Consider the following 24,566-nt stretch of genomic DNA (forward strand, 5'->3'; position numbering starts at 1 on the left):
GATAGTCGTATGACTAATAAATAATTAAGTTGCATGATGAATTTCATATTTTCTTCCTCTTCATCTAGAGCTAAAAAAAAAAAACTCGATCAGCCATAAGAATTTTCAAGGTTTTTATTCGATTTGTAGCTTCAATAGCTCAGCCTGCAGTTCATCTTTTGTAGCTCGTACCTCATCTTTACATTTCGTGTACAAAGGTAGCGAATCACACATGGTTACATTTTCCTACCCAGATTCCATACCTACTTGTTAAAACCAAATTGACCTATATTATGTTACTTCCGAATATACAAGAGTACCACATGACTGCTGTGGACTAACAAGTCTAGTAATATCTGCTTAAACTGTTTCACTGAAACTTGAACTTTCGACAGTGACCTAGCTAGTAATGGTGATCAGACAAAGAAGGATAGACTTCGATCCTGTAGAAACCAATACCTTTCAACAACGTACTTAGCACGGCTGAAGTGGATAGAAACAAAATTAGGCTCGATTCTTAATTTCTTATACCAGCGTTCTTGCACTAGGGCCCCATTGGTCTAAAACCGTGGGTGAACGTATTACGTACATGTCATGAACGTACTTATGCTTTTACTTTAACGTCTAAACCCGTGGGTGCACCTATTACTTATATATCATGAACGTACTTATGCTTTTGCTTCAACAACGTTAAGGTTCCTAAAATTCAAGAGAGTTATATGAATTATGAAGAAGTTTAGGACTAGGGAAAAAATGATTAATTACTGGTTAACCGGGGGGATATATAGTACCTAAAGAATTAACGATTACTAGATAGCTTATCATATTTGATAGATTCTTGAGCCAGAGTATGCTATTATCTACTCGTGTGTTGACACAAGCAAATCGCAATTAATCTACATGATCGCTATCAGATAGCAATTGGTGTGTTTCTGTAAAATGGAAAATATATAGGAACTTGCAGAAATCGCCAATCTTGAAGTCAAAGTACGTCGACTAATTGGCTGAGATTACTTCATGTCCGGCTCAAATTTAAGCATTAGGAAACAAAATAAAATACTAGGAAAATTCAACAAGAAGACGCATGTGTGATTCTAAACCCATTGTTAACTATTCTTTTTATTTTCTTTCTCTTTCACGTTCTTGGTATCTCTATTAATAAATAAATAAAGCGAGCAGCCGTTTACTGTTTATCTTGGGGAAATTTTCGAACTTCCGACTTTGCCCCTGGTTTTGCTCCGAGCAGCCGTTTACTGTTTATCTTGGGGAAACTTTCGAACTTCCAACTTTGCCCCTGGTTTTGCTCGTACAATATAAAACGAGGAGCTGTGAGCTATTACAGACTGCATGCAAGTGCGTAGTCGAATTCAGTTTCTGTTTGAAAAAGAATTTGCTTCATTTATTCAGTTTCTGCTGCTCTTGAAAAATCCCCCATCTGCTATCTGAGGTCCTGCAGAAAAATAGCTCGCGTAAGCTAGCATCAATTACCTTTATGCAGTTTAATCATTGGAATTTCTCTCCTAAATGAAACAACTCTTCAGTGTCTAGTCCTGTATTCGTATATCATAGTTCTCTAACCTTTAATTTGATCTCCGTATTGCAGGGTGGTAACGGTTCAAACTCTAAGGATATTGTGTATCATTTCATCCAAAATACTGAGATATGAGCAACCAAGTCGACAACGTATTAATTGACTTACGGTTAGTATCAAATTAACCATTGAATGTCTTGATTAATAGCTTGTTCTAATTTCTTAGTTACTGTTCGGATGATTAGAAAACATTGTTTAGTGGTCATTGGTCAAAAATCTGATCTCTAATTAATTTCGAGTATGGTGAACGGCATACCGCAGTTCTCAAAGTTGATCGTGGGATAACGCCCCAGTTGATTTTCAATAATATTGCATATTCATTAGTTTTCTATCTATGCATCATTCCAGTTCTTTTTATTTTTTATTTTTTTTGAAAAGGGAGTTTGTAACTGCATCATTACAATTATTTGATGGGGATGAATTCATATCTCCACATTTGGTACTTGCACATTTAGTCTAAATTAACTATCAATCCTTACCTTTTCTAAGACTGATGTCTACCTTTTTTTATTTTATTATTATTATTATTATTTTCAAAAGAAGGTAGACGTCAGTTTACATATGTCTACTGCTATAAATGAAAGGGCTCTTTTGGTGTCAAAAGGCCTTTTTTTTTCCCCCCAAAAGAAGGTAGACGTCAATTTACATGTCTACTGCTATAAATGAAAAGACTCTTTTGGTGTCAAAGGGTTTCACCAAAATATGAATTTCTTAATATGCTCTTTTACATTAAAAATAAAAACTCATAAAAATTATTTAAGAATTATTATGGAAAAAATAAAATACATAAATATGAAAAAATAGAAGAAGTAAGAGCAACTTCCATATTCTTTATTTTTTCGATAACAAGACGTGAACTGCACTTGTATGAAGCTAGTAAAAATAAAACTAGGTCTATCATTTAGTTTGGTAATTACCGAACCGACCGAGTACCAACTGATGTTTTAAGTTTGGTAAACATCAATTTTGGTAATCAAAACTGAAAAAAACCAAATCAAAGTTTACTAAAAAATAGTTTTAGTTTGGTAAATTTTGACCTACCGACTACCTAAATATTAAAATATCTATCTTATGATTTTTAATATGCACAAATGTATATTAAGAAATATATATATATATATATATATTTATAAGCATACATATTGTTATAATAGGACTAACATGATTATTAATACTAGATTTATAGTACATATATTTTAATGAACTTAGAAATATAGGTCATATATTATTGGGTAACTTGGTAAAAGATCGTTTGATAACTAGTTTATTGAAAATGGATGAAGCTATATGTCATCAGTACGTGCAAAGAAAATTGAAAAGGTAAATAGAGGAACATAGAGTTTACGAAAATTTATAAAATTGAAGAAACAAATCTAGTATTGTTAATTCTAATTGATAATCTAAAGAAATACCTCTTACAATGTTGGTAATACAGAAAGTTGAAATACCAAAGTTGGTAGAAATTATTGAATACCGAAAACTTTAGTTGATAATTGATAGCTCAATTTTGAAACTGAAAGTTATGGTTTTGAAGTTGGTAATGACAATAACAGATTTGAACTGACCAAGCGGCAGCTCTAGATAAAACGAATGTTTATGTTATATGCTTCATTAAATTTTGAGGTATCAAATATATCATTCAGAACAAAAAAATAAAAACATAAATTAAAATCATCTAATACTAACCCGTGCCATTGAACACTAGCACGTGCATCTCAAGGTTATGTGAGGCTAGTGAAGTTGAAAATGTGGTGCATAAAGAAAATGATGAGACAACGTACATCTGAATAGAGCCGGGATCGGGTCGAGCCCGTGTAAAATTTGATGGGCCCGGGTTGTTTTTTTTTTTTTTGCGGGTAGGGCTCAATTAATGATTTTTTATTTTTGGGACCGAGTTGGGCCTGGACCGATTTTTACGGGCCGGGTTTTCCGGGCTTTCGGGCCTAAAACCTGATTAGGGGGGAAGAAAAAAATAACAACAGCTCCACTGATAAAATCATTAAAATGAAACCAAATGAACAACAAAACAAGTTCCAGACTTCCAGTTTTTCACATTCTAACAGTTGAAGTCCAACTGAACAAGATCCACATTCCAACAGAACAAATTCGAGATTCAAATAATCAAATCTTCCAAGTTCCAGATAAACAAGTTCATAATCAAACAGTCCCAACTCCCAAATAAATTTAAAATCTCCAGTGGCTTCACTTTTTCCTTCTCTGCCCTCTTTCTCTTGATATTCGGTGAAGTTGGAGGCTGGGTGTAATTTCTTCTTTTCCTTCTTTTTCAGAAGCTGGAAGTCTGGAACAATTTCTTTCTCCATTGTCAAATCATCATCAGTGGTCATATATATTTAGAGTATGAGATAATGAGACTATGCGGCAACGTGATTGACTAAAGCTGAGGAAAAGAAAAAAGAATCAAAACAGAGGTGGTTCACCGAAAACTCTCAATAAGCGGCCACTGGGATAATAACACCCATAGAACCCTTCGATGACCTTGAGTCATCCGTATAACACTTGGCAGTGGGCATTGGTTCAATATATATTAAATTCGCACACATACATACATATATATATGTGTGTGTGTGTGTTTATATATATATATATATACACACACACATACAGGGCCCTTCTAGTGAGGGATCCCTTTTTTTGGTCTTTTATAGGGATAGGCATTATACCAACTTTTCGATCATATTTTCACATCTTAACCGTTCAGTTTTTAGGTCCTAATTTATAGATCACTTCTACAAATTTTCAGCCAATTTGATGATCGTTAAGGCATCCAAACACTGCAATTTACCATTACAAACACGAACGGTTCCGGTTCGACAGATTCGGTCCGTTTGTGTAAATTGCAGTTTTGGATGCCTTAACGATCACCAATTTGGCTGAAAATTTGCAGAAGTGATCTATACATTAGGACCTAAAAACTGAACGGTTGATATATATATATATATATATATATATATATATATATATTACAGGGCCCTTCTACTAAGGGATCCCTTTTTTGGTCTTTTATAGGGATAGGCATTAGACTAACTTTTAGATCATATTTTCACATCTCAACCGTTCATGATTGATTATCGTTAAGACATTCAAAATGGCGATTTAAGATTATAAGTATGAACAGTTCAAGTTTGACAGATTTAGTTCGTTCGTTGATTTAATCTAGTTTGATACCTTACCGATCACCGATTTGGCTGAAAATCTGCAGAAGTGATCTACACATCAGGACTTAAAATCTGAAAGGTTGAGATGCCGAAATGTGATAAAAAAAAAAGTTGATCTAATGCTCTATCCCTAGAAAAATAAAAAATAAAAAGATCCTTTAGTGGAAGGGCCCTCAACTTTTCGATCATATATATATATATATGACTACAGATTTGCTCACCTAAGGGACAGTTTAAGGGACTGTAAGGGATAAATACATCTCAACCACATGTATTAAATATAAAAGCAGAAATTATAACAACTTAAAACTATGCATTTATTTTCAGCCGTCAGATTCACTTGTCCCTCACAATCCCTTAAAAAATGTCCCTTAGGTGAGCAAGCCTTTATATATATATATATATATATATATATATATATATATATATATATTTATATTCATATTCCAGCACATCCTCTCTTTTCTAGTGCCTCAGCCACATTGATGGCCACCAGTCCATTCCCTCTCTCCTGGTGCCTCAACATCATCAATAGCCACCAATACATCCCCTTTCTTCTGGTGCCTCAGATCAATAGTGGCCACCAGTACATCCCCTCCCCTTTCTTCTGGTGCCTTAATATCAATAGTGGCCACCAGTATATCCCCTCTCTTTTGGTGCCTCATCATCAACAATGACGACCAATACATCCCCTCTTTTTTGGTTCCACGAATTGAAACCACTAGTCCATCCTCTCTCTCCGAGTGTTTCCAACAACATAACACAATCAATCGAACAATATTGATTTCACGACATAAACTATCTCAGCCAATTATCATCATATCCACATTTCAATAATAATCCAATAATCCATAAACAGCAGCCAAATTTAATTCAAATAATTTATCCCAAACCATATTGAAGCTCAAATTCGAATTGTTCGTTGGAAAATATAAATCACAAATAAAGCACAAACCCCAATATTAACAAAGATTGTAACTTATTAATTAACACTTATTCCGTCATTCCTATTGAAAATAATAATATTCAACTATTATCAGAATTCATACCGAAATGTACCTTATTTATTTATTCGAATCTAGTTTCCTGGTGTGATTTGTGAACCCAGGGCATAGAAAGGCACAATGTGAGGTCATGATCAATTTCCAACTAGTGTGGTGACTAGGGGTAATCGGACGGCTGAGAACCCACTAGGTTTCGATTCGGGTCAGGCTGGGGATCAGGTTGTGCCTCTTTCTAGGTGTATGGTCCAAAAACAGAGAGATACCCCTCCAAGGTTTCCTCTTTCTATTTATACTAATGGTGTTAAAAAGTCAGTTTTGCCCCTATATGAATCTCCAAAAACATCGATCAAGAAATTCGACTTCCATAAACCATAATTTACTTATATGAACTTTGATTTTAGTTTGCCATATGTCTACGGACTCGGTTTATCATGCTTTGCATTTTTTGTGGAGGAAGTTTTTTTGAAAAATGAACTGAAGAAAAAGTCAACTTGGAGTTCCCTCTAAATACTAGAAATGAAAGTAAAAGTAAAGGTTTCTATTGTATACTGCCCAATTGAGCAATAAATCAGTAAATCTAGGTATGAGGCGTAACATTGACAAACCATTTCTGATCCAAAAGAAGCCAGTGATCAGTTTCTGATCTCCTTCAACGAGGCCATTATGTGTTAGGAGAACTAGAATAGGATTGGTCACATGACTTTCCAGATTTCAGTTTGTTTAGTTTTCCTTTTTCTTTATATTTAATGTGTGTTATTGAATTACTTGATACTATGGTTTACTAATTGCACCACAATTGAGTGCTTAGGCTTTTGTAAACCATCTAGTCAGAAGTTAGGTTCTCTAAGATGTTTATCATTGTTTGTAGGCTTGCTTTGAACAAGCGCCCGACTAGGTTTTAATGAGCGGTGTTTAGCAAGTTTGATTGTTGCTTAGCCCTTAGATACATGAGTTGAGTCTGAAAAATTGATATATGTGGTGTTCTAAGTTTATCAATGAAAAAATTATATGTTTGATACAAAAAATTAAAAAAAGATTATATATTCAAATTCATGATTAATACCTTGAATGTAATACATCTGTTGGCCTCTATGGATTAACATTTTAGTAAATCATTCCTCCAATTATGTCTTCCCCAAGTTTCTTTCAATCTCATTAGTTCACAACAACCCTCACCTTAACTATTACATGTTCTCATTCTTAAACAACCCTGAAAATTATTTAGACCACCGACTGTAGATGTTTACTAGCTAGCAGGTCAACCACCACCAAAATGAGTGATTCTGGTGTAGTTAGTTTTGTCTCTATCTTGTTCATAACTTTGATAAGTGAAGCCTAGTCTAAATCTGAATGGAAACAAGGAATTTATCTCGAAAGGTAGAGTTAAAAACCCTTTGAGGTAAATTATTCCTTCCTCTTTCATATTTGGAGTAGACTCCAGTTACGAAATTTATAGAAAATATAGAGGCAAAACCAAAGCCACCGGAATCACCCCTTTTTTATGGTGGTTGACCCGCTAGTGAATGTCCATCATCAGTGGACCGAATATGCTTCATTAACAACCCAGATAACCCATGTTTTTTTCCCCATCCCTTAAACACCACATATACCCACTAACCCACTTTTTCACATGCTGTCCAAAACCCATCACTACTGATTCACCTTCTCCTCTTGGGCTCCTGTTTGTATGACCCAACAGTCTTCATCCATATAAAGCACATAACGGTTCAAATACTCTGCCTAGTCCTTATTTATACCACTGCTATAAATCTCAAATTGACGCTAAGTTTTTTGTTAATGTTTTATACAACGTGCATACATGTTTTAAATTTGAGTTTTGGTATACGCACACCTCTCCTGTACCCTGTATCATATTTCTTCAGATAACTTCTATTTTGATTTCTAGAATTGTTTCTCATGTATCTTTGTTGTGTCACATTTAGAAATTTAGATGGAGTCAATTTATTGGGGGAGTCTGACAAAGAAAATAGAGGGCAAAGAAGCACCAGTGCAGAAGGGCCAGCAGTACAGGAAATTATCAAAGCACGAGCTAAGAGAATGTACAAGTGGAATACATTCTTCATTATTCTGTGTTCATTCGCAGTCTTCGTTGATCCTTTGTTCTGCTATCTCAATGTCATTGAGGAAGACAATACGTGCTTCAATAACGACTGGAAATTGCTGCTCACATATGCTTGTTTGCGAATAGTCGTTGATGTATTTTATGCTGTTGACATAATCATTTTCTTGTGCGGAGTTTTTAAGAAACGTAAGGGTAAGAAACTTTGGGCATGCTGGAAGTCAAGAAATGATCAAAAGACAATAGTTCCTTGGAAACAAGTAATCAAAAGATACTCTGTTTTGTTATCCATTCTACCTGGTGCATTGGTTGCCTTTCCCATTCTAGAGGTAAGAGAAGTCATTTCATTAAAAACTTTTTCCAATAGCAAAGTGAAATTTGACCTCCTCATTTTACAATTCACACTCCACAATTTTTTTTTAGTAATTTAAATTGTCTTAGTAAGAATTTCAACTAAAAGAGAAAATAATTAAGGCATTGGATTATAATTTAGAAGTTTGAATTTCATTCTCCTTCCCAATATTGTTGATCAATGATCTACATACATCATAAAAATATAGTGATATTCTCCAAAACATTGGTCTCCCACATCTCAAAAAAATATGGAATACTTTTACCAAATGTGGGGATCTTATTCTCCATAATTTAGAGATTTCATATTTTGTTACAGGTACTAGAAACAGACTTAAGTGTTAGTTGACCTAATTGATTGCCTAATGTATACAGGTACTACTTTTACTCTCTTTATTTGGGACATACTGGGATCCTATTTATGTTATTTTCATTGTCGTGCCCATTCAATACGTGCTACGGATCTTTCTTATCTATGGATCACAAAGGTGTCGTCTTATGAAAAAGACTGCAGCAGGAAGATGGCTGAAACCTTTGTTGGATTTTCTGCCTTTCGTCCTTGCTTCTCATGTAAGTTTCAATCTCATGTGTCAATCATACTTGTAAAAAGCTGAAATAAAAAACACTCACACACACACACAGATATATATAGGGGAAATATCTAAAAGAGTAATCTTATGTTAATTTGTTAGAATAATTTTCATGCCTCGATTTTCAAGCACAATTAATAAACAAACACAAATACTTCAGGCGTGATGGTTTACACATCAATACAAAATACCAGAAAAATTTTTCTTTAAACATTCCACTAAGTTTACAAATTAAACTAAAACAATAATTCAATGAGTAAACACGCCCACCACACTCACTACACAGTGGAAGAGTAATAATTTTCTAAACCTACAACTGCAATAGCAAGATACTTCTAAGCTCCAACCACATTCACCCTAACCTGCAGGATAAACCCATACACTATCAAATAGTGCACCGGGTTGCAACAACAAACTCAGTAAGTTGATGAAGCTCGTATGAGCAAACTCAAAACGACATAAGTGAAACACATGCTTAAGACATCTCAACCAAACAATAGATAAGCATATATCACAACCACAATCATCAAGTTCACATCCTTCAATATCATTCTTATGTAAGTCAACTCATGACTAAAACCCACATTCTAGGATTCACAACTCAGCATTCAATTAACAAAACTTTTGGCACCATTGTACACTTTAAAACATTTTAAAATGCAACTACTATTGCACATAAATCGCCTTTCATCTCTCTCCATATAGAACATTCGTCACCACTGTGACCTTTTAAATCATTTGAAATCTCAACAACAATGTAAAGCACTCATAATTAAATTAAGTAACCAGTAATCCTTACATAGAAATTAGTTCAAGAGATTACCTAAATCACACAATTCAAAACATAGTAACCCTTGCATATAAATTAGTCCAAGAGATCACATTAAAAGCACATCAATCAAATCATAGTAATCCCTATATAAAGTTTAGTTCAGGATATTACATTAAAATCAATCAATTCAAATAATAGCAATAATCACAAAAATCCATACTCTTGCATCTGAAGGTAACACAAATCATCACAGCAACCATCTCAATTGTTGTTAACTCAATAACAAACTGAAATCATTCACACAACTATCACCACACAAAATTATTACCACTTTGGTATTACTACACAAATTATCATCACTTTGGTTATCACCCCTCGATACACAATTGCATACTCACAACTCAAAATGCAATGTCACAATATTGAAATCATTTTCAAACTATAGTCTTCACTCACAAAACAATCACCTCAATTGTACATACTTCTTTCAAAAACTCAAGCCAACAATATCGTCCTTTCTTTTCTAAAATCATTTAGTTTTCTCAAAATCACATCTCACAACAATAGTGAACAAAACACACAATTCTACCAAGATATTCACGTGTATTTGTGTGCGCATACACACACACACGTAGTCATCCACTCAAGGATGCCACTAATATCAACTATAGTTCACACTTTACTAACTCGAAAATCATTTTATAACAAAACTTCATTTTAACTTATCCATGAACCGTTGAAGATCAAGTTCATATATTTAACCAATATTTATTTGCAATAAATATGATTTTATAGCTAATAATTAATTCTACTAAAATAATAATTGTTAGCTAAATAACTACCCCCAAGTATAAGGGGCAAGTTATAGTGTAGGGATTATGAGTAAGGAATATCGTACCCAAGGAATTGAAAAATCTCACTCTAGCTAGGAAAAACCTAGAGGATGCTAGATGAATATGCAAATGTACAAGTCATAAATAGGGCCTCACAAGTGAACCAAAGTTCATGATGAATATATGCAAAATGGTGTAGTGATTTGATTTTTGGCCTTGGAATTGATTTCAAATCAAATTAACACAAAATGAAACTTGAAATGTAAATTAAGCTATGTTAAACTAGACGTGAGAAAATTGATGGAAGTTAAAGCTCTAGGTTGTTCACCATAGCCTCCCTTGCAGACATTGATGTTCAAACTAAAAGTAATGCAATCCCAAGTATCCAATTACCCTCTTAGCATCTGTATAAGACTACTAAGGCTTAAACTCCTTTAGTTTTATCAATTTCCACTGGATAAGTGCGAAATTAACCCAAGAACAAGTTATATTACTGGATAAGTATCAATTCCTTGCTCCTAGATGTATAATGGTTTGAGTTTAGATAATCAAGCAAGCAAACCAATCTGAGATCTAGGTGATTTTAACTCATTATTCTCACATATACACATATATAGTGCTAACATATTTTTAATGTCTAAAGCTTGCTATTCTCTAAACATTGTTCATGTAATGATATGCAAAGTTTTCAAATTAGCTAGATTCAAATACAATCATTCATTTCTTGATTTAGCATGTGAAGATAATTATGGAAATTGCATCAAATAAAACTCAAACATCAATTCATTACAAGTTTGGCTTTCAACCTTAGCCCCAACAATAGACTACTCACACATATCTACATAGACTAGCATTAACATAATGGAACACAATAAGCTATCTAATAATAGAGTTTAGAAACGACTAGGAATGATGACAAGTGAAGGATGATGAAGTGGTTGATCATGGAAATTTTGTCATGAAGATGATGTGGTCGCTCTTGTGTTTTAGCTTATTCCTTGAACTCTTTCTTCAAGATTTGAGATGATAATGATGCTTGGTATATATAAGATGTTATGGGTAGGGATGTAGTTGGAAAATGGAGTGGTGGACAGAGGTTTTGTGGAGGAGATGTTAGTGTGTTATGTAGAGAATAGAGAGATAAAAAGATGTAATGACCAAGTGTGGGTGATGCCTCTGTTTCTTATGAGAAGAGGTGCTTAAATAGATGGAGCAAGAGGTGTGAAATGGTGATTAGAAGAAAAAAAAAACAGTCATAACCTTGTAAGAAGCATGGAGGTGGAGTATGAGAATGGTACTAGATCCCAAAATCAAGGACAAAGAGTATGGGAGTACGTGTTGGTGTTGGTTATTAAAGTAGGTAATGATAAGTGAGAGATGGTGATTAAACCTAAAACATGATAGATTTTGAAGTGATGATGATGGTAGACTTTTGGGTAATAGAGAGTAGAGATAGTATGAGAAAGATAAAAGAAAGGCATGGTTGAATGGGAACCACAATGTTTGAAATTTGGTTAAGATAAAATGATAGTGAATGGATGTAATCGTAAATTTGCCAAAAGTGGCAGTGCATGAAAAATTAGCCGAAATTTCACTTTTTTATTCGACTATCAAGATTTTCTACAAAACATGGAATTAGATTAGTCAACATTAAATTGGACTTTAGAAAAAGTAATTTTCATGTTTTAGGGCGTGCGCGCACGCACACACACATATATGAATTATGATCCAACAATAACATAGATGAAGCTTTATTTAGCTTATAAGAAGAAAAAAAATTTCTTAGTTTGTTGATTTTACTCCTTTTGTACTCAGGTTGCAGGTCTATCATAATGAAATTTTTTTTCCTAATTAATTATTTTCCTGCAACAGATTAATTTAGAGAAGGAAACAAAAGAAGAAAATAAAATATTTTGAGGAGATGGATTGCCTGTAATTATTGAGTTAGGCTGTATGTAATAAATGAATAATTGACAGAGAATGGGAAAGAAATTAATGGATAGTTATTTGGTGAGATATATAATGGTATAGATTATTCAAAAAATAAATAACATATCTCATCCCTTCATTGTTATCTGATCTAATGGTCTAAAATCATAGTATAATTTTAACTATAATTTAGGTGGCTATTGATTTGCTCCCATTTAAGTCACTAAAACAAAATTTAAGTTATCAGAAAACGGAAACATAGAGTATAGATTATAAAATAGGGAGTGTGGATTTCACTCCATATTTATATATATATATATATATATATATTGTGTAGTATTGTATACAAAAACTTGCTTATTACTGAACTTCCTTGTTGTTCATTCAGCTATTTGGAGCCTTGTGGTATCGTCTTGCTGTACAAAGACAAATAGATTGTTGGAAGACAAATTCTAAAATTATTCGAGGAATTAAAATTGAATATTGGGATCAATTTGAATGTACTAAGGCTAGATCGTCATTTAACAGCTCGCTATTGCAAGAATTGTGCCCTACAAAAGATGAAAATTCAAAAGTCTTTGACTTTGGTATATATTTTTATGCTCTTCATTCTAATGTGACAAATTCATCAAGTCTTTCACGAAGAATGTCACTATCTTTTTGGTGGGCGCTTCGAAATTTAAGGTCAGAATTTATAGTTATAGAAACTCTGTGGTGATTTATATGTGATTTATTTTATCTTTTGATTTATATACAAATAACGTCTTAAGGACCTGTCATTTCTTTGTTTTATGCCTATGGTTTGTCTTTCCTTTTTATTGCATACATCCACCTCGAATGCATCTAATGATATAATGAACCATACATTTCATATTTTTTACAGTTCTTTTGGTTCAAACCTGCTTACCAGCATGCAAATCTGGGAGATCATCTTTTCGATGGCGATATCTATATGTGGCATGGTGCTATTTTTAGTATATCTTAATGCAAGAGTGCAGGTTGGTGCAAGATTAATTAGCCTAGCTTTATATAAAATTATGTCTTCAAGCTATAAGTATGTCCTTATATGTGTGTGCATATATCAGTTCTAGAGAGAACTTCCTTAGTTTAAGAATTTGAGGATTTTTACTATCTTACACTAGTACATGACCTAGTTGAATGATTTCAACCGTTAATCTTTAAATTCCTATACAACAATTGTGTTTACAAAAAAAAAAAAAACAACTAAATCTATAATCACTTGGTCATTCAAAATTGTGTAAAGAAATGTAGTCCGATAGATAAAATTAAATAGTATCAAATAGTTAAACGTTTTTCGATTTGACTAATTTTTTGTAAGATTCATATGTGTGTATGTAACTAAAGTATGAATAATTTAGATTATTAAACTACATGTTAAAAATAAAAATATCCTCACATTTCAAGTTTAAGGAGGTTATCTCTATCTAAAAAATCAGCCAAATCAGAAAATATTTAACCATTTCATTAAGACAATGTTCGTTTTAATTTTATCTAACAGACTACATTTGTTTATACAATTTTGAATGACCGAATGATTATGAATTTGATTTATTTTTTGTAGATACAATTCTTACATAGGAATCTAAATAATCAACAATTAAAAATCCTCAAATTCTTAAAATAAGGATCAACTGGTCTCTATGTGTGTGTGTGTGTTTATCTTTTGATCTTCAGTATGGATCAAGTTTTTATATATGATTAAGAACACACTACCTACTTACCAAGCACAGAAGTAAACAACTTACACTCAACTATGTAAGGATCTAAATTTTGAAAAGGCAAACTGATGAATAAACTAATCAGGGATGCTTCTTCCATGAAAATTGATATTAATTGTTTGACAAATTAAGAGTACTATTTTTCAATGTGCTAATCCATATGAGATGCCACTTATATCCATTTTAATTTTCAAACAACTAAAGAGAACTTCAAAAATAATATTAAAGTATAGATTTCGCAGGCATATATAGTTTGTATACAGATATTTAGTATTGTTATACATTTTCATACATATGAATATACTGTTCAAGCTAGGCTTCTATAATCTAGTCCTGCTAACTAAACATAATTTTGGTATTTGCAAATACTTATGTACGTATGAATGCATGCACACACATATACACATCACACCTGATTGATAATATGATTTATATATAAATAATGAACTCATCAACCATGAACATTTTTGTTATGGAACAAACATATATGCAGGAATCACAAGAGCGATCACATCAGCTTAAACTGAAGGAAAAGAAGCATTTGATGAAACCAGATATAGATTTGTGGTTATCTAAAAATGATCTCTCAAAGTTGAAGACAGTGACAAAGAGCTCTAAGGATTTGCAGACCACGAACCTAAAGGAAAAAGCTCTCAAGACTGTGATTCTTGAAAACATACACAAACTTGAAGAAAACAAAGATATTGATGTGCAGAATATCATTTCTATTCTTCCCATAAAGTACAAAAAAAGCGTCATGCGCCTTCTTTGTTTGGCTTCACTAAAGAAAGTAAGCACTTTTTTTCTTCTTTTATCTCAGTCAAATATATATGGATTCCAAACTCTTCAACATTAGGACTTACTGCTTACTAGAATCAAGTTCATTAATATCGTGTGTGTGTGTGTAAGTTCTCTTGCATTCATATATCCCAACATAAATAGAGATGTTCAGGCCATAACTAATTACTGATCTACGTAATTAGGTGCCAATGCTTGAGAATTTGAATGAGAAAATGTTGAAAGTGATTTGTGAGCATCTAAAGCCAGTCATTTACATGGAAGACAGCTACATCATTCAAGAGGGGAAACCACTCGGGATGACACTCTTCATCACGCACGGCATCGCATGGACTTACACAGTTAGTAATAATGTTGGTGCAGAAACAAGTTGTGGTTCTTCAAGCAATAAATGGTTAAAACGAGGTGATTATTATGGAGAAGAGCTTTTGAAGTGGGCATTCAAATGTCCCTCTTATTCTGACTTACCCATCTCAACTAGAACTGTTATGTCCCAAGAAAGGGTCGAAGCATTTGCTCTTAGGGCTAGCGACCTAAAAAGCATTGTATCAAAGTATTGGTGGCATTTTACTAGGGAGCTACCTCAGGTAGAGCTCAAGCAATGGGAGAATTCAGCAACTTCTTCTATACAAGCAGCTTGGCGCAGCCATCTAGCAAGAGCTAGGCACTCAAATGGCTGGGACAAATTTACAGTAGGGCACTGATTGCGAAGTAACCAACTGCACTACTATATATATGTTTGGTTTAAAGCACAAAAACTTTTTTCGTTATTGATTAATTAGCTCTCTTGTTTAATAAAGGCTTCCAAAGGAAACCTTGCTTAATGACTCTAGTGCCTCTTCATTCAATATGTCAATTATTATTGTACAATTTCTACATAAAAGGAGTTGCTCGTTCACCATCGCTATTCCGCAAATAAATAGTTTTCGATTCATTTTTGTCGAGGTTCTAGTTGAGAGCCGCATCAAAATTAGCTTGTGCATATAAGAAATCAGGGAAAATCTTGTTTGACAATTTTGTTTTACTTTGGCTAATCCTAGTTATCATCATATATAGTTTCACTGGAAAAATCCAATGTAACTTCTTGGAACCCTAAGGTTCTTCATGAAAAGGTTGCACGCTACTCTGCGTAGACCTCATTGTTGTTAGCACCTGTGCACTTAGTTTGTGGATGCTAATAACTTTATACAAGTATTAATCAACTAAGTAGCTTACAATCTTACATGCCGCTATAATTGTATGTTTTCTATAATGAATAGCAGTTTGCACGCTACTCATAAGGATAAGATTAAGATCAATCATTTACATAGAAGACAACTACATTATTGAAGAGGGGAAACCGCTCGGAATGACACTCTTCATCACGTAAGGCATCGCATGGACATACGCAGTTAGTAACAACGTTGGTGCAGAAACAAGCTGTGGTTCTTCAAGCTGTTTGAAACCAAAATTAACATTTTTTCCTGATGAGGGCGTCTCGGAAGAATCCAGGCCAATATCCGTGGCCCAAGCGATATATTTTCAACAAATTCGGAATATGTTATTTAGAGGCTAAATAAATCCTACTTAGAGGCCAAGCAATCTTGAAGCAAATCTGGATATTCATTGATTAATTATCAAATATTTGATAATTAAATATGATGATTTGCTTGATTACCAAGTATTGTGCTAGAGGGAGGCTTGGCAGCGAGATATCAGATTATGTGGCCTAGTCATGCAAGGAGTTTCATCAAGGAAACATGAATCCTTTTCCAATAAGGCCATCATCCTTCGCTACCAATGAGATGCAGACATTCATGTGTTCTCATGCAATTAACGTGGACATGGGACAAGGTAGAAATCAATCATTATTGATTGCAATTAACAGGGCATATATAATAATATGATTACTTGGGATACATGGAGCAGATTGAGGAAGGATGTAATTATCTTTTAATTGCATTCAACAAGAAGAGGCCAATGCGTAGCTAACATATTCACATATATACAGACGTGGCAGAAGGTCAATTAAGGAAGCTATCGACTTTAATTGTGTGTGTGTATGTGTATAAGCTAATTGCATGCCGCAAGCTACAGAGTCCTCGCGATGATATATTTGCAATTAAGATTAATGCATATCAAACAGTTCGCATCCAAGAAGATTACATCCAGGACTCCAAAAGCAGCCTATATATAGAGGCTAAAGGCGATACAACAAAAGACAACTCTCCAATCAATCATACAGATTACCAAAGTCTCTCCGGAGCAAACCTACCTGCAACCTAGTTGCAAACCAGCGAAGCAAGGGTAGCGCCCTCGCAACCCAGTGAAGCTAAAGTCACGTTTTAGCAAACCCTGTGCTTTCTCCCAACTTCCCAGTGATTGCTCTGCTTAGTCTACAACACTAAGTATCGATTCGGCGAACACGAGAGACCACAACCAAAGCCCTTACACGTAAAGCAAGAAGTCCTTTTCTGAAAGGCATAGAGAAGAACCTTGTGACGAGGTTGGTGCTCTCCTCGTCCACATCTTTTGAGAAGAAGTCAGGTCAAAGGACTTGCCGACGACTGCACCACATGGTGTTGGCATGCTCGCGCACTCAAAAGAGATAGTTTGCACCAGACTGATTTTGGAGCAAACATTTTGGCACGCCCAGTGGGACAGCTGTAGCGTTTCTTTGTGAACGTAACATTGGGAAGTCAAGCGCGAACCCTTATCAAAAGGTTTACTCTAACTACCCAAACCATAAGACCTCCAGTTACAGACCGCATTCTCACGCGGACTGTCGTGGTCTTTCTGAAGAACAAGTGACTTAAAGATTTTCTTGCTACCCCCAATCATCAGACGTGTCAACTGAATAGGGAGAAAATCACCCGATCGCTACTAAGGGTCAAAATGTCACTACTAACCAGGCAAGTGAGCCTGTCAACACTTTCGTCATCTCTAATGCTGCGGAAAGTGGAGAAAGAGAGGCTTTCGTACCAAAGCCTATCCCAGAAGGAGCGACTTTCGAGGAGCAGATCATGATCATCATGGAAAATCATGAGAAACACCGTGAAAAGGTAGCTGCGCACTTCAACAGGGAAATCACGAGGATAGACCAGATCATACAAGAACTGGACGAGCGCATTCCCCAGCGTGCTGAGGATACCAGGCAACAAATTGCACAGTCAGAGAATGCAGTAAGGGCACATGCTAGAGATATCGCCAATGAGCAGAGTTTGCGACAAAAGCAAGCCATGGAGACCATCGAGAACCAAAACAAGGAAACCTCATAGGAGTTCGCGACCTTGCGCAAAGAAGGTTCCAGCTTGGCTACTCAAGTCAGTTCGCATCAAGACAAACTAGAAAATCAAGAAGCTGCTCGTGAAGAGGTCGTTTCTGAGACTGAATTGCCTATAGGTGGCAATCAACTTAAGGGTCTCACTGGTGTGTCACAGCCTTACACAGAGGTTGCGCAAGGAGAAGATCGTCCAGAAGAATGTTCTTCTGACAATGAAATTGTCTCTGAACAAATATCTGATTTCTCCACTGACCCAGCCATATATCTAGCTACTGACCAGATGCCTGGAGGGCAAGATGTATCCCACGTTTATCTGTTGATCACCACAAGCAATTTCTTAAAGATTCTAATAACCAAGCAGTGATTAAATGTGGTCTAAACGACCAAATCCTCATAAAAGGGCCTGTAGGAGAAATTTGTCAGGAAAGATGTGGCCTTGCTACTCGACGCCACCATGATCAGGAAATTGATCATAATCATGGTCAAGTACATGACCCACTCAATTATCAATCAAGATATGACCATGCAGAGGATCAATTAAGACATGGCCCACTTAATCATCAAATTAGCTTTGGCCATGCTACTGGACGTCATGGTGAAGGTGGCCAAAATCATGGCCTACTTAATTATCAATTAAGTTGTGGTCTTGAAAAGCCAATCTGTGGCTTTAATAATCAATTCAACTTGAAGTTCTTCATATATGCTTCAAGGCCAAGCTGTGGCTTTGATATATGTAGAGGATACATCTGCAGCCCACCTTGCAAGAATGGCCAAAACAATTATTCTAGTGATCAATTTGTTCTTCGCGACTGTAAGTTTGAGTATCATCAATACAAGTTAACTCTTGTTTATAATTATTAGGTTCCAAATTTCGTGCAAAAGAAATTTATCAATGATGATACTAAACAGTCCATAGAGGCGTCTCAATATGATGCCTGGAAGGAAAATAGAGGCATACAAATATTTGATATGCCTATTTTTGAAGAAGAGATCGATTCACCACTTTTTGGTGACTCTAAATATGATCTCAACACGGAGCCAATCTATGATGAATATGATGAGAATTATAATTTTATTATTGGTTCCAAAAATCATATGCAAGAGTCCAAGTGCTTTGAGGCTCTTGATATGGAGAATTCAAACCAATAAGTGGTTAAATTTAATGGCCAATTTGTGGCTTATTCTGAAGACACCATGTTCTATGACATGGTAGTTGGCGAGAAAGCCGATCTTAGGACACCGTCATCTCCGATGTTGCAATTGGAGATCATGCTTTGCCAACCAACAAAGATACTTGGGGGGCAATATTACTCTTCCTACGGTTCAAATTTTTTCCAAGTTTTCGACGCGAAGTATCTTTGTTGCTTTCTTGCAAGCTCTCACAATAGGGGTTTTCATGCTATGAATTTTGATACATCAGAGCTTGGAGTGAAGCATAGATTACCTCCCCCGTGGCTTTCTAAAGGTTAGCCAAATGAGTTGCCGCTAGCTTCTTTCTGTCTTTGCTTTTAATTTTCTGTCAATTTTCAGTTTGCATCTTTCTTTTAGTTAGTTTAAAAAAAAAAAAAACAAAAATAACAAAAAGAGATTCAGGTTTGTGCATCGTGGAGGATGAAAAAAATCTTGTTCTTGCCTAACAATGGCTTGAACTTTCTGCTATACTTAGAGGCCATTGGTTTTGGCCTGGGCATATTATAGGCCTAATACGGTGTCAATATTTTTTGCCAATAATTGGTGGTGAAAATAGAAGGTTGCCCTTAAAGCCAGCGAAGTGGCTTTGATTACATGGCCTCGCAAAGAATGGTTCGCGAAGGAAAACTGGTGATTGACATATGTGTGTTCACTATTCACATATATGTAATTAAGAGGGAGAGAGGCCATCTAACAAATGTACTTGCAGCAAAAGTGTGCATGTGCCATGATTCTTGACGATACGTGTCATTCCGAGAGGCAGCGAAGGGAGGTAAAGAGACATTCAGTTGAAATGGCGCGAAGGCTACATGTTTGTGGCCACAAGAGTCCTTTCACATGGGGAAAAACATGTGGGGCAGGGTCATGCAGTTCCCTATTGGCAATTATTAAGAGTCATGGCCCAATGGTTCTATTAGCTACAAACAGTGGAGAGAATAACTATGGGCATTCTTAATTGGAGTTTGGAGCCATACGTGTCCCTTTGTTTGGGCATAAATAATTATAAATGATGTTATGTTGGTTCTATTGTCAACACCTGCCAGTCTATAAGCAACAAGGAGCAGGCGTATGACACCTAGCCTTCATTGAAAGACGAAATGGGGTGATAAGGAAGAAGCCTTCTGCAATACGACACGGGTGCGCAAGACACTATGCAAAGAGGTTGGTCACCGTGCACGAAGAGTCCAGGACGAATAATTATACCATCAAGCTAGCAAACATTCTCGGATGGAGCCCATTATCATCGCGGCGAAGTATCGCGAGCAGCTTGAAGACGCCATCAGGCAGACAGTAAGGGCGAACAAATAAAAATGGCCGCGATGGACGCAAATAGCCGTACGCCCGCGAAGCTCCTAATGGACGTGAAGGCAATGGCCGTGAGGGAATGGTCGCGAAGGAGATGAACGCGAATGTTCGCAAGGGATATTTCAAGAACGCTTTTCCGGCGAGAGACAACTACGCGAACCTAATTGCTAAAATCCCTTCACCAAGATCAAGGAAGCGGCGCTCGCTGAGCGCACTGGGCCTAAGTCTAGTCAACATGATAGGATCCGGTGAAGCACTGCGCCATAACTTCTTCCAACAAGATGCACACTCTGTGGCGAAGGCGATCTGAGGCCAGCGAGTGGTCTTTAATCACACATGCCAATCACAGTGGCACTGATGGCTCATCAAATTGATGCGAAGTAACTTTGGAATGGTGGAAGAAACTTTCTGACAAGTCTTCGCAGCAAGTGTGAATTGCGCGCAGGATAAGGTGGACACACACTGAATATGAGCTCGCGGATACCAAGAAAGCTTCTTAGTTTCTCATGGCTAAGGCATCGTCAGAAAATAATTTACCTGAGCCAGCAAGTGGCTTTAATGGAGTGATGCATGCCAATTATAGTGGCAGTGTACTGTATAGCTCTAACCCTTTTGGAAGTATCAGAGGCTCAGAGCCAACTTGTGGCTTTTCGCTTGCATATATATTGGAATGTCCACTGGGTGGCGTTAGCATTATAAGAAGTACATGATCAAGTCATCACTCTACTGCAATCTTCTTCCTGATCGACGATAGGATGTAGCAGAGCAGTGGAAATATTTCTATCAAAAAGTCATGTGCAAAAGGTATGTGAAAAGAATAGGCTTGGGATATGATCGCCAGAACATCAAGGTAAGGAGCTGAAGAGACGGATCAAGTGGGCGTCAAGCTGGAAGTAGCGGTGGAGAAATAACTAATTCAAGTTACATGGTCAGCATCCCTTTTTCAGAATTGCATCTGAGGCAGTAAAGATGTGGTGCATTTTGACACTATATATATAGCCTACATGGTGGCTTATATTCATTGCACGAGAAGAAATTGTCTTACATGTGATGCAACTATCATGTGCATGAATGGATGTTCTACATGAAAAAGTGCGCCTACCTGCCGCATCTTTTCTTGATTAAACCAAGCATAGCTACGGCATGTTCTCATCCACTAAGAACAAAAGAGGCTTATTAAAACCATATGGTTAGTTGGCCTGATTGTTAAAAGCACTTGAAACAAGTCACTGTGAGTCTTGCGGGGCATCTCGTTCAGAAGACAGTATGAGAAGGCCTTATTAATGGAAGGCCTAGATGAAAATTATAGCGTCTCTGAGCATTATACATGTTTATGTATAGACTAGGGGGCAAAAAAGTTGTCAAGGAAGGCGTCACTTCATGCAAATGGGTCTAGCTAAGAACTGTCAGAACTAAGTGTGGTTTTGAACTCATTATGATCAAGCAATTATCCAAGATACATGATTTTGGTCATAGAAGGCCAATACCCGTGGCCCTTTATAAGCTTTTGGAGGCACCTAATCTCTTTCATGATGAACATAAGGCTTAAAGTTAGACTCGCCAATTATATGCATGGCTATATTTGCTTTCCTATGGGAGATCTGTCTAGGTGAATTGGTGACATTCATACTTCATGGCCTAATTAGAGGCCTATACTTAATCAGTCAAGTGATTTCAAGTTTGTACTTATCAATTAAGCCAATGCAAGTTGCTTTAGCGAGACGTTATTGCAAGACTAGTGTTGACTCAAGACCTCTTCAATCAAGACGGGGAACTTTGACTTCGAGGTCTGGGGGGCAATGTTTGAACCAAAAATTAACATTTTTTCTCGAGTGCGTCTCAAGAGAATCCGGGCCAATATCCGTGGCCTAAGCAATATATTTTCGACAAATTCAGAATATGTTATTGTGAGGGTCCTTTTTGAATTAAGCATCGACTAGGCCAAAATCAACCCAATAATTTGATTAATGGGAGGACTTTGTGTGTGATTCAGATAATGAACAGAGCTTGCAGCGTGAAGCGTGGTGTGGGAGCTAGAAACACACTGCGGTGAGAGAATTTGATTGTTTTTGGATTTGGGATTTCTGGGAGGGCTTGAAGGAAGATTTGGAAGGGTAGCTGAGGACTAGGTTTATGCTTGAAAGCTTGAAGACATGACTGCTATAGGTGCTTCTCAACTTTCTGGGCTTTTGCTCGATTTGTGCTCCTCCACTTTTACACTGGAAAAGCTCCCCTTTTATAGACTCCATTGGAGAGGCTTTGAAGCTTCAGAACATTTGGAAATATGGGTAAAGCAGTGTTTTCTCATCAATCTATACAGAATCTCTACCTTAAATTTAGGAAAAGAGATGCTTGCTTGGAAGATGAGAGCTTAGGAGACGTAATGGTAGCCACAACAGTTGACACTCCTTGTAGCAGAGACAGCTGCAGTGACGGGAAATAAGGAACGAGGCAGACTAGGTGGTTGAGGGGAATTGAAATCTGTAAACTCATCGTTTAAGGAAGAAAGACATCACTCTTAACTAGTCACAAGATTTCCCTTTCACTACTTAGTAAAAGAAATCGATCATTCTTGAGGATTTTAGTTTGATCTGTGTGTACAATTGCTGCTGGGAAGAAGTCAAGATTAGAATGAAGTGAAAGAAAGCTGGGCTTTCTGTTTATTTGAGTTTTGAGTTTTTAGGAAAAAGGTTGGTCCAAATCTCATATTCACCATTTCACTATCGATTTAAGTCATCGGGCTTGGATTTCGGGCCGAAGACCGAAATCACCAACAACACTAAATCAATAGACCAGCAATATGTGTTCCCGTAACCTTCCACACCACACCCACTTCTGCAAGCCCCAAGAGCATAGTTGTGGCTTGGGTCCACATGCGTGGCATGACGGTTCGATATGTAATTTTTTATTGTTCCAAATGTCGTTTGCATTTATATCTCCCTTTTAGGATTTGAAATGTGCGTACGGGATGTCTCGTGCTTTTTTGGGTATCAACAGTTATTTAGAGGCTAAATAAAGCCTACTTAGAGGCCAAGCAATCTTGAAGCAAATCTGGATATTCATCGATTAATTATCAAATATTTGATAATTAAATATGATGATTTCCTTGATTACCAAGTATTGTGCTAGGGGGAGGCTTGGCAGCGAGATATCAGATTATGTGGCCTAGTCATGCAAGGAGTTTCATCAAGGAAACATGAATCCTTTTCCAATAAGGCCATCATCCTTCGCTACCAATGAGATGCAGGAATTCATGTGTTCCCATGCAATTAACGTGGACATGGGACAAGGTAGAAATCAATCATTATTGATTGCAATTAACAGGGCATATATAATAATATGATTACTTGGGATACGTGGAGCAAATTGAGGAAGGATGTAATTATCCTTTAAATGCATTCAACAAGAAGAGGCCAATACGTGGCTAACAGAAGGTCAATTAAGGAAGCTATCAACTTTAATTGTATGTGTGTGTGTGTAAGCTAATTGCAGGCCGCGAGCTACAGAGTCCTCAAGACGATATATTTGCAATTAAGATTAATGCATATCAAACTATTTGCATCCAAGAAGATTACATCCAGGACTCCAAAAGCAGCCTATATATAGAGGCTAAAGGCGATGCAACAAAAGACAACTCTCCAATTAATCATACAGATTACCAAAGCAAACCTACCTGCAACCTAGTTGCAAACCAGCGAAGCAAGAGTAACGCCCTCGCAACCCAACAAAGCTAAAGTCACGCTTTAGCAAACCCTGTGCTTTCTCCCAACTTCCCAGTGATTGCTCTGCTTAGTCTACAACACTAAGTATCGATTCGGCGAACACAAGAGACCACAACCAAAGCCCTTACACGTAAAGCAAGAAGTCCTTTTCCGAAAGGCATAGAGAAGAACCTTGTGACGAGGTTGGTGCTCTCCTCGTCCACATCTTTTAAGAAGAAGTCAGGTCAAAAGACTTGCCGACGAC

At 36.3% G+C, this 24,566-nt stretch overlaps 1 protein-coding gene across 2 annotated transcripts; it reads left to right on the plus strand.

The window, feature by feature from the left end:
- Positions 1–1,310: 1,310 nt before the first annotated feature.
- On the plus strand, positions 1,311–15,776 carry LOC112200808 (putative cyclic nucleotide-gated ion channel 13). Of its 2 annotated transcripts, XM_024341817.2 has the most exons (8): positions 1,311–1,448; positions 1,583–1,679; positions 7,694–8,159; positions 8,557–8,751; positions 12,694–12,989; positions 13,189–13,303; positions 14,538–14,834; positions 15,028–15,776. In XM_024341817.2, exons 2-8 carry the CDS (start codon positions 1,642–1,644, stop codon positions 15,544–15,546), a joined length of 1,926 nt encoding a protein of 641 aa, XP_024197585.1. In that variant the 5' UTR covers positions 1,311–1,448; positions 1,583–1,641; the 3' UTR covers positions 15,547–15,776. The 2 variants fall into 2 exon arrangements, with proteins under 2 accessions (XP_024197585.1, XP_040375074.1); XM_040519140.1 differs by lacking the exon at positions 8,557–8,751.
- Positions 15,777–24,566: the final 8,790 nt, after the last annotated feature.

Source organism: Rosa chinensis, chromosome 4 (assembly GCF_002994745.2).
Source record: "Rosa chinensis cultivar Old Blush chromosome 4, RchiOBHm-V2, whole genome shotgun sequence".
Lineage (NCBI taxonomy): Eukaryota > Viridiplantae > Streptophyta > Magnoliopsida > Rosales > Rosaceae > Rosa > Rosa chinensis.

What these genes read in the sequence shown, in the direction of transcription:
- LOC112200808 (XM_024341817.2), top strand. Translation starts at nt 1,642, where the DNA reads ATGAGCAACCAAGTCGACAACGTATTAATTGACTTACG. An exon ending in AACGTATTAATTGACTTACG is followed by an intron (nt 1,680 to 7,693) that starts GTTAGTATCAAA and finishes TGTCACATTTAG; the next exon opens with AAATTTAGATGGAGTCAATT. An exon ending in GTTTGGCTTCACTAAAGAAA is followed by an intron (nt 14,835 to 15,027) that starts GTAAGCACTTTT and finishes CTACGTAATTAG; the next exon opens with GTGCCAATGCTTGAGAATTT.